Source organism: Onychostruthus taczanowskii, unplaced genomic scaffold (assembly GCF_017590055.1).
Source record: "Onychostruthus taczanowskii isolate IOZ18803 unplaced genomic scaffold, ASM1759005v1 scaffold37, whole genome shotgun sequence".
NCBI lineage: Eukaryota > Metazoa > Chordata > Aves > Passeriformes > Passeridae > Onychostruthus > Onychostruthus taczanowskii.
The window spans coordinates 8,395,334-8,406,446 of NW_024501126.1; the positions used below are offsets into that span (position 1 = coordinate 8,395,334).

At 38.8% G+C, this 11,113-nt stretch overlaps 1 protein-coding gene across 3 annotated transcripts in view; it reads left to right on the forward strand.

The window, feature by feature from the left end:
- Positions 1–10,626, forward strand: part of TRIO (trio Rho guanine nucleotide exchange factor) — a 247,931-nt gene extending 237,305 nt beyond the window's left edge. For 2 of the 3 annotated variants that reach the window (XM_041411853.1, XM_041411854.1), the window contains exons 51-57: positions 346–373; positions 1,202–1,364; positions 3,361–3,482; positions 5,060–5,138; positions 5,737–5,937; positions 6,376–6,514; positions 8,058–10,626. In XM_041411853.1, the coding sequence (XP_041267787.1) occupies positions 346–373; positions 1,202–1,364; positions 3,361–3,482; positions 5,060–5,138; positions 5,737–5,937; positions 6,376–6,514; positions 8,058–8,600 (1,275 nt within the window). In that variant the 3' untranslated portion in view covers positions 8,601–10,626. The remainder of the gene's footprint in view (positions 1–345; positions 374–1,201; positions 1,365–3,360; positions 3,483–5,059; positions 5,139–5,736; positions 5,938–6,375; positions 6,515–8,057) is intronic. The other variant, XM_041411855.1, reaches the window with a different exon arrangement.
- The last annotated feature ends 487 nt before the right edge of the window (positions 10,627–11,113 follow it).

Consider the following 11,113-nt stretch of genomic DNA (forward strand, 5'->3'; position numbering starts at 1 on the left):
TCATTTCCAAAAGAAGTTGGGTTCGGATTTCTTTAAAAGGAGCTTCAGTCAGAACTTCACAGGAGGGAATCAAAGGCAGCAGTGACTTTAGTGGACAGTTTCTGCCAAATCTGAAAACAGAAAGTTAGAATCTTCGAACCTGAAAGCATCATACAAAAAAAAAAAAAAAAAAAAGAGGATACCGTAAAAAGAATAGAGTAATGTTCAGAAATTGTGGTATTCAGATGTTTCTTGGACTTTTGTGGGTACGGCTAACTTTGATCCATCTCTATGCTTGGTTTTCTACCATTCTTTAAGTTATTATAAGATTATCAGGACATTAATTCTTTAATTTCTCCTTTCCAGCTTCTCAACCCCAATTACATTTATGATGGTAAGTTGTTTTAATTTTTAAAAGTTTCAGTCACAGAATTTGATTAAAACATTATTTGCTTGATATGAATTATGTCAGGAACTGAGTGCTTTCTACCGAAATATATATGGGGTCTTTACAGATAAGGTAGAATGAAATACATCGTACTTTTTTTTTAAGATGCAAGAAACACTTCTTTATTCACAAATTCAAAACAACATAAAACACAAGGACCATATGATGTGTTCTGTATGGAAGTGTGACCTTGCTGAATTTGCAAAGTAACAAGGCCAGGAGTTGGAGCTGCTTTATTTTCAATCTTGCACCCTAGGGAATATTCAGGACCTCTCCAGTGCAGAGGCAGATCAGGATAAAGATGGTGGCCCATTGGGGTCAGAGCCAAACGGAGGTTTTAGTTTAATAGACAGAAAAAAAGGTTTTGAGTTTTTGAGTCTGTGGAAAAGGGAAAGCACTACAGTGCTTCAGTGCATGAAGTGTGTTTTGCAAACTTGGCTGGATGTGAAGATAGCCTAGCTGAGCACATCCTTAAATACTTTTCAGTGTAGACTTCCCTCACTTACCATAAACTGGGTGTTTGGTTCACCATGGTAGGCTTTTGAGTTATCTGTGGCACAGCAGTAATGTTGTGTCCAAGTTCATGTAGAGAAAAATTCAGCAGCCCTGTAGAGTCCCAGCAAGGGGCCTAACCGTGGATGTGCTCCAAGGGCGGGGGATATATACACCTTGGGAACCTAAAGTACTACTTCATCTAATAGAAAACAGTGCAGGGAATAGAAATTAAATGTATTTGCTTCAGTTTACCTAATGCCATTAATTTTCTTTTTCCAGTTCCCCCAGAGTTTATAATTCCATTGAGTGAGGTAACATGTGAGACAGGAGAGACCATCGTGCTTAGGTGTAAAGTCTGTGGTCGCCCCAAGGCTTCAGTTACTTGGAAAGGTCCTGATCATAATACACTGAGCAATGACGGTCATCACAGCATTTCCTACAGGTAATTGGTGCCATGCTCAACAGGAACTCCTGAAACTGTTACGTTTTTAATTTGCACCCCTGGTGCGGGACAGCGTTTGGCTTTGAGGCATGAGGATAGGGTTGCTCTCAGACAGAAATATATAATCACTGAGATTTTCCAAAAATGTGTCACTTCTGCATATGGCTAGGGTAACAAAATGGTATAATCAGTTGAGTCTTAAAAACAAAATAAAATTAATCTTCTCTTTCTCATTAGCTATTGCAGAGACCATTGTGGTCTGTCACACTGACCTGGTCCTTGAAACAGACCAGTGTGTTGTGACATGCCAGTTCTGTGACAGACCCTGCCAGTCCCTTATTTCCATTAGTGACTTTCAGATAACACTACTGTGTTTTGCAAAGAAGCCTCTGCTTCCTATTGCTGGGACGTCACTCTTCATTGTTGAAGCGTGGATATTAACATGTTTCTCTGTTTTTAGCTTTGCTATGATAGAGCATAACAGAATAACTGGTAACAAACACCAGGAGAAATTTTTCAGAACTTGTTATTTTGGAGTAGGAAGCTGCAGGTTAAAAAATACTTTTTTTTTCCTGAAAAAACATCTTTTACATACAGAAAATGTAGTTTAATTTGTAACTTCAGTGTGAAGAAATGTCGTATTTATGAATTATACTCTTAATTCAGAATGAAGGGCTCTTTTTTGAAAATTTGATGGCATGTTATACTGTTCTTTACTTCCTGGTGCTCCTGCTTTTTCTTTTCATTGGGTTTTTTGTTTCTGTTAATGGGAAGACAAAGGCAGTGTGGCAGCTTTACTCCTGCATCCAGGGCTGTCGTGAGATGTGCAAGAGTTAAATTTGCTAGGTTTAATTCTCTGTTACTCATTACGGAATTATATCCAGTGAATAATCTTGGCTGTGGCTGACAGATATTTAGAAATAATCCTGAAATGTTCTTTGAGTTGGGAAAAGGTGTCATCTTCCTGTGTTCCTAAAATTTACCTTCTTTTTTCTCCCCTGAGATTGTGTGGTGAAGACCATTGCAAATAGATTTTAGGTCAGTCAGTAAAATGACTTGTAGCAGCTGAGATGAATCCTGACTCACAAAGGAAAGTCTGATAAAATATCTTGAAAATATGCTTTATATTGGGAAAAAACAACACGATATTAGGATTGGTTTGAGCCTAGAGGTGAAAGGTGTAGGGAGGACTTGCCAAGTATTCACATTTTTAAGAGACTTGCAAATTAAATTATCTGTTGTTCATGTCCATGGCAGATAGTAAAAAGACTACTAGAAATTTATTGCACAGAGGAAACTTTAAGCAGACTTTTAAAGACAAAGCATCAAACAAAAAGGGTGGCTGAACAGTGAGAAAAGTTAAGGAAGAGCCTGCAGAGTCTTTCTGCTCTGGTATTACCTAGCTTAATGCTGTCGCTGCCCTGGAGCAGAGAGTAAACTTAAGTCCTTTCTAGTTTCCTTCCATCCTCATTCTCCCAGATTCTGAGGTCTCCAGAGCTGTGGTGAAGCGTGACTTTTATGTTAAAGGGCAAGCCTGCTCTTACAAGGTGTGAATGCTCTGAAAGCACAAATGACTGATCAGCTGACACCTCCTTGGAGTCACAGATGGAAACGAAGCTTTCAGAAAGAACAAGGATGGATATTTGTCTCCATATGGTTTCCGAAAACTTGAAGTAGGTAAAGGAAGCAGGAAGAAACAGGGGAAGCACTTGATTTTTCCAACAGTAAAGCCTGAGACATGGTGAGGCAGAGTGTCAGTTGGGTTGTTTTTCTAGTGATTTGTAGGACTTCCCAAGATACTGAATGAACACAAAGTGCTCAGGTTCTGGTGGACGCTTCTGATATGGCAGGGCAGGGTTTTACTATGTTCATCCAGAGAGAGATAAGAACTGGAGAATAAGAAGCATAAAGAATGTCAACCTCACTTTGTCTGATTTCCACAGCTTAAGGTCTGTGCAGTTACTGTAAAGTTAACAGCTGCCCTTGTGTTTTGCAGTGACTTGGGAGAGGCGTCGCTGAAGATCGTTGGCGTCACTGCGGAAGACGATGGTATCTACACGTGCATAGCTGCAAACGATATGGGTTCGGTTTCATCCTCCGCCAGTCTACGAGTTTTAGGTAGGCCTGCCTCTGCCTTCTCCTAGAGCCTAGGTGCAGTTTAAGTGCCTGGTACCCACAGAAGAGAAAAAAGCAAAGCTCAGCTCCTGGGCACCCCTTTGTTAAAGGACCCTTTTTACCTGTAATATATTATAATATAATATTCCTGTTTCAGCACAAATAGATGCAGTTTTAGGATATAACGGATTAGAGGTTCATGCACACATTCCACAGTACTGTCAACGAGGATTCACTTTGCCAGTACGAGTTCAAATACAGTGATAAAATCATATTTTATCATCAGCATTCTTAGTTTAGTCTCAGTGAATGTTATGATGCTCACATAATTTCTAAAGTGTACAGATAAGAAAAGAGTAGCATTACTTTGTAATTTATTTTTCTCCTTTGCTTGAACTGTAAAGCCACAATTTTTAGGAGAACATACAACTAGTTCTTGTCTTTGCATCATTGATCTACAGTTGAACCATTTCAGTACATGAAGCAAGGCAACCTGAATGTGAGGAATGAAAAGGAAACGTGCAAAAACAAAAAAATGCCTGTGTTCTGCAGGCAGACAACAAAGGGCAAAAAAAAATTTTTTTTTATGTGTTTGATGACATAGTGATAGGTTTTGGGGTGTGTTCGTACACACACTTATTCTTGTCCTAAGTGTTCACAATTCTCCATTTTTAGAAACAGGGAAAATATAGACAGCAGGATCACAAATTTTCTTACAAGGCAGCTCATAACAATTGATGCCATCTGGGTCCTTTAGTGTATTGTGAGGCCCATATATTTTTCCACTGATGAGAATTAGTTAATAGATTCTAGCACAATGGCTTTGTCTCAAACTGACTCACATAAAAAACCCCAAGACATGAAGTGTCTCAGCTGATACGGGGATTTGTCCCATACCTCTTCAAAATATAGTCTTTATTCCTTTTTTTTCAAAGAGCTTTGCTGCTTTCCTGGAATTGTAAACCGGACTGTGAAAGATGTGTCCCTTCCAAATCTCATCTGAAATTTTGGGGTATTTATATTCAGCCTCTTTCAGCTCTGCCTGTTGGTAGCTATAGTAAGTGCCTTACTGACAACATATTGAGGTGGTGATTATTTCAGGCACTTCCTGCTCACTGACCCAAGACAGACAGTAGCTATGCCCTTGGATGAGTGTGTTGTAATATATAAAAGAGGCTGAAAGGGAAATTTTGGTCTTTGTACTAGTGTTTCCTGAAAAGTAGGAGTTGCTCTCTAAGGTAGCTGCTACACTGCCTGGCCACTTCTTTTTCTAGTGGTAGATGTATTATGCATTATAAGGTATAATGCAAGATGTCTTTTCTTTTTACTGTTTCCCTCAGCTTGCTAAGGTTACTCATTCCTGTACAGACAGTTGCCACTGTAACCTGAATTGTTTCCACAATAGAATTGGTTCTACTGCATTGGCTGGGCTGCCTTGGTGTATAATCCAGTTTGTTTTGCTGCCACCCTGTGTCTCATATGGGGATTAATAAGATGGGGTGATTCCCCTCATAGCCAAGGGATCTGAGTGTATTAAATCTTGGACATACTGTCCTTCTCTTTTTTGTTTGTTTGTTTAGGTCCTGGAAGTGATGGGATCATGGTCATCTGGAAAGACAACTTTGATTCCCACTATAGTGAAGTGGCTGAGCTTGGCAGGTATGTTCTTTATGCTGATCTCCAAAGCTGTCTGTGTCAAAATACTGACTTCTCTTTCAAAAATTAAATTCTCCTTGATAAATACTTAATGTGTGGATTTAATAGAAGTGAGGAAGCACAACTTTTACCAGCACTAGATGGCACTACAGAAACAGAATGCAGTTAGGCTGAAGTGGTATTGTAGGGATTTATTTGAAGGGATATATTTTTTGAGCATCCCTTACAGTGACTGACACTGCTTCTGTAGTGAAGTTCTCCTCAACCTTCTTATTTAGGGAATGAAAACTACAGACAGAAGAAGTCTGAAAATGGGCAAAATAACTCCAGTAGAATACACAGGGGGCCAACTTAATGATGACCTTTGAAAACTGGTTATTACTCTGACAGGCTGTCTGCAAGTATGATATAACAGATCTCTGGCAAGTTTCTACAGACACAATTTGTAGTAAATGCATGCACTGAAAATTCTCATGCCCAGAACCTTCCTCTGTAAGGGTAACTCATTAGAGATCAAAAGCAGATCTCTTGACATATATCTTTCAAGTATGTCCTTATTGCATCTCTTGGTTAAATCTTTCCTTTCATTGTTGTGTTCCAGGGGCAGATTTTCTGTCGTTAAGAAGTGTGACCAGAAGGGAACCAAGCGAGCAGTAGCCACTAAGTTTGTGAATAAGAAGTTGATGAAGCGAGACCAGGTTACCCATGAACTTGGAGTCATGCAGAATCTCCAGCATCCCCAGCTCATTGGCCTTCTCGATACCTTTGAGACCTCCACCAACTACATACTTGTGTTAGAAATGTGTGTGGACTCTAAATTATCTGTAAAATGCAACTTTACAGCTGACTTTCTGGGGTATTTATGGTGGTTAATGAATAAGGAGCTCTAAAATTTCATAGCTGTTTGAAAGTACCTAAGTAAAATACTGCAGTTGTCTAATGCTGTTACTAAAGTGTTGAGTTTAATACTCAGAAGAGAGAAAATAGTGATATTAAATTTACATGTGGATGATTATCTTAGTCTGAAGGTTGAACAGTATTTTTGTATCAAATGGCCACAAAAATGAATTAGGAATGTTGTGATCTGGTAGCTAGATATGATTCCTCCTCTTCATTCCCCAGTCCTTTGTGTTGTAAGCTCTGCAATCTGCAGTTACTGCTGTAGTTTGTAGCCTCTTGAGGTATTTTTCAGTTGTGATGCATGGATTAATCGAAAATACAACCCTTGTAATTCTAACAGGGCTGACCAGGGTCGCCTTCTGGACTATGTCGTGCGATGGGGAAACCTCACAGAAGGGAAGATCAAACTCTACCTGGGAGAGATTCTGGAAGCTGTGCAGTATCTTCATAACTGCAGAATAGCACACTTGGACCTAAAGGTGAGGTGTTAATGGGATTCTGGGCAGTGTGCATCATTCCGGGCATAAAAATCTCCCTCTTCTAGAAAACTTGCAGCTGGGAACAGAGAGCTGTGAAGTGCTTTGAGAGTCATAAAGGACTCCCCAATGGCTTGGAGCTTCATTCCTAAATGCTTTAGGTAACTCAGGCAGCAAAGTAGAAACTTTCAATTCCCTGTACTTTCTCCTTATAGCTTGTTTGCCCTGTGTGGCCCTTTGTGCTGGAAATAATTGCCAACAGGAAGTTTTGTTTGATTATTTATTTATTTATTCATTTATTTATTTAATTTCTGATAAACTTGCACCAGAAATGGATTTCTTTCTCAAGTAGCATAGAGTTTATTGTGAAAGAGACTGCTTTTCCTCTTTTGCTGCAAAAATGTTTCTCATCTTTGCACTTTGAGGGCTCTAATACCTAAATTAATGGTGCCTCTTTGGGCCTTTGTTCTTCCATTTGTGTGTTACTTGAGCCACAAGGGTTTTATGCATTCTAGTTTAAAAAACTATATGAGAAGGTCCCAACGTAAATATTAATTAAAAACTTACTCCTTACACTTTTTTTTTCACGTGTATATGAATAATAATTTTAGCATTGACAAGTCATCTTTATAGGCAGGGTCTCTTTAGCCAAATGGGGTCATGGTGAGAAGAAGCAAAAAGCCTGAGTTTCTTCCCTCCATGTACTTCTGTTTTCCAAGCAGAGCCAGTTTTGGGTCTTCATCCCATTAAATTTTTTCTAGTGTGCTATAGAGAGTTCACCAGTAATTTTTCTGGTCTCACATACAGATGAACTAATTAAAAACTAGTTGCAGGTGTAAGTTGCTCTTACTTTGCAGAGATTACAGCTACAGCAGCGTTAGCTTTAGAAATAAAACTGTAGTAATAAGTCCATTTTCAGCTCACCAATAATGGGGCACTTCTCTTGAAGTCATATGCATCCAACAGGATCTTCTGCTGCTGTAGTCTCCAGGGTTTGTCTTCCATCTGTACAGCTGCATTACATGAAAGAGTTGCTAAATAAAGCTGGATTCTGTTGAAAGCATCATGCAAATATTTACAAAGTCTTCCAGTCTTTAAATGCAAGGGTTTTGTTTGTGTCTCTTGTAAAACAAATGGAGCAGTTGCTTTATTCACCCTCTATACATAATTGTTGTTCCTTAAGCTTAAGTTTTGAAACACAGTTCCTGTGAAGCTTTGCAAAGCTGCTGTCACAAACAACTGAAGTATTAACTGGCAGAGCTATATTTCCTGCAAAAAATACAGTGCCAGCAGCTACAACAGCTAAAGCACATTCACTGCATGTTGCAATAGGCAAGAACCCACCTGCTGGTTGGTCTGGGGAAGCCTTGTTATGACTGCCTCAGAGCTTTGCAGAGCTGGCCTTCTGCAGTGATCCTTATAGAGTGCAGCTGTTTATGTTCTAGGGCTGACCACACTTGCTGGGAAGCAGTTAAATTGGAGCATTAAATCTGTGTTACACTGACTTGAAAAAAGACATTTTAACTTTTGCTTTTATATTTTCTAGCCTGAAAATATTTTGGTGGACCAGAGTTCCACTAAGCCAACAATAAAACTGGCTGACTTTGGAGATGCAGTCCAGCTCAATACCACGTATTATATCCACCAGTTACTTGGAAACCCAGAGTTTGCAGCTCCTGAAATTATTCTTGGAAATCCTGTTTCACTCACTTCAGATGTTTGGAGCATTGGAGTGCTCACTTATGTCCTTCTTAGTGGCGTCTCTCCTTTCCTGGATGAAAGCGTAGAGGAAACTTGCCTGAATATTTGCCGCTTAGACTTTAGTTTCCCAGATGACTACTTCAAAGGAGTTAGCCAGAAGGCCAAAGATTTTGTATGCTTCCTACTTCAGGATGACCCAGCTAAGCGTCCCTCGGCTGCACTGGCCCTCCAGGAGCAATGGCTGCAGCTGGGGAATAGCAAAAGTGCTGACAGCATTGATATATCCAGACTGACTTCGTTCATTGAGCGGCGAAAACACCAGAATGATGTTCGACCCATCCGTAGCATTAAAAACTTCTTACAGAGCAGGCTCTTGCCAAGAGTTTGACCTTGCTTGAAGTTCTCTCTCATTCTCTTTCACCTGCCAATCAATCAGACTGGAGATGGACTCCTCCTGCCAATCAATCAGACTGGAGATAGACTCCTCCTGCCAATCAGCTGTTGACTTGAATTTTGAGGAAAGCAAACCCCAAGCCAACCAGCTGCTAGTGAATGTTCGTGTGCAAATGCATTCCACAGGGACCCGCGCAGGGCGGCGCGGGGGACTGGAGATGCAGACTTCACGGGGGTGGAGGACAATAGCACTGTACTCTGCAAAAAGCAGTCACAAGCGATACAGCAACAGTATTTTATTCAGGTTTCTGCAAAAAAAAAATAGTTTTTTTAATAAACAAGAGTTGAATTTTGCAAGTGAACTTAGCTACCGTTTTCAAGATTTATTCAAGGAAGAAATGCCTATGTTTAAAGCACTGGTGTTAAACAAAAATCAGATCATGCCTGGAGAAGACTCACTAAAATGGCTGCCCATTGGTACGGCCTCCATTTATAACATCTGGTTTTCACTTGGTCCTAGAGCTTTCCAGTTGCCTCGCCTGTATGTATCTCACGTAGCAGTGCACTGAGATCAGACTCTGCTTTTAAGTGCATCCAACCTCAAAAGATTTTGCATACAAATAGAATGAATTGTTTTGCTCTGATAAAATGTAGGCCTTACTTGTATATAGACTGTTACCTGCCTTCGGTCTGTAATTTTTTTCCCTCTCCTCTCATCCTTTTTTCCTCCCTCCTTCCTAAATGGTGGTATACCACTGTGCGGGTCTTCAGTTTGGGTCAGTAGTCACTGTCCCCCTAGAAAAGAACTTTGGGTTGGTGCCCAGCTTGCTGACCCAATTGTCAAGCAGTATACAGCAGGATGAAATACTGTAAATGCACTCATTTGGGATTTTGTTTTCTTTCATATCATGTGCAATGTTGTGGCTTTAACATTTTATGCAACTATTTATGAGGACCTCTGTTGTAACTGTAATAAATATATAGAAAAAGCACATAGTACGGCGAGCTTTATGGTTTTGTTTGTGTGATTGGGGGTTCTGGGTGGGCATGGGCGGGTGTGTTGTACCACACTGTCATTATTAGTTTAAGATGAGGATTAGCATGGAATTTAGTCAAGACTAGTCAGTTTTAAGGATTGTTAAAAAGAAAAAAATTAAGAGAGAGAGAGAGAGAGATTAGTATCCCAAATGTCAAACTGGTTAAGAAGTAGAGTGACACTTTTAAAAATTATTACTATTATATTTAAAATGCCAAAGTCTGACTTTCCCCAGATCAGTCTCAACACTTAACTACTTTTTAGAATTTTCAAATCTGTTTTTTTACTTCTTTCTGTGAAATGAACAAATTAATCTTGTGGTCTTTGGTGAAGAATACATTTGGCAAGTAGCAGTGAGATGAGGAGAATTGGACATGTAATGTAATTGTCTTAGTAACTGTTTTTAAGGTTGAAGTAATATTAGCGTGAGATATTTAAAAAGACAGAGATGGTTTTCTGTGCATCACTGAGTTCATGTGGGTGTGTTGTCATCTTTGTTTGTGTGAAATGCCATGTTTAAGGAAACCAAGCTGACATCCCACAAGAGTTAGATATATGGGTGTTAAGCCATAACCTAGCTTGGGTTAGTTTTGAGCTTTGTGGCTTCCACTGAATCCTATTTATTCTTTTTTTTTTTTTTTTTTTTTGGTTTTTTTGAGGTTTTTTTTGTAAAGTTGTACAGAAACTTTTAAAAAGAAAACAACTGACTTCGAAACTGGATGTGTATTCGTTATTCGTACCAACCTCATATCATTATGTTTGTGTATTATTTTCCTTTATTGTTTTAGTTAAATTTTTGCTTTATTTTGCATGTATATTTCTTTGTACAGTGATGTTACATGTTTACACAGTATGACATGATGTAAATATTTTATTTTGCCATCAGTTATTTTGAAAAAAATTAAACATATTTGACATAATTGTCTGATCTCTTGCTTTAAGAAGTTTGAGGGTTTAGGTTTGGCTATATTTTAATTTGGCTCTGTTATTTTTTTAAAAAAGTATGTTCTTTTATTGCCATAAAATTCATTTTAAATTGCAATGATGTATCTTTCCTTCATGCCTTACAAAATAATATTTGCCTTTGCTTTAAGTGTTGATTGCTTTGTAATGTCATGAATGCTTTTATATAAAACATGCGTAACTCCCTAACTGTGGAAATGTATTCTGGTCTTTATTAGCTAGTACATTTTGACCAGTAGAGTTTTCTACCAGATGTTCCCAGTTAAAGACCACAGGATTGTATTTCAGAAGAACAGATTTCCCACAACTTTTAGGCATTCCAGATTGATTATGAAGAAAAGTTACTTTCAAGCATAAAGATCTGGGATTTGCAACTAAACTTATAAAGCAGAAAAGTTTCTTATTGTGTATATTTATCTTCCTCCCTTTTCTGCCATCAGTAACCATTTACAATTCAAAATTAAGTGAAAGGTCAGGGAAGAATACAGAGAGTTTGTGTTTGTTGCTGC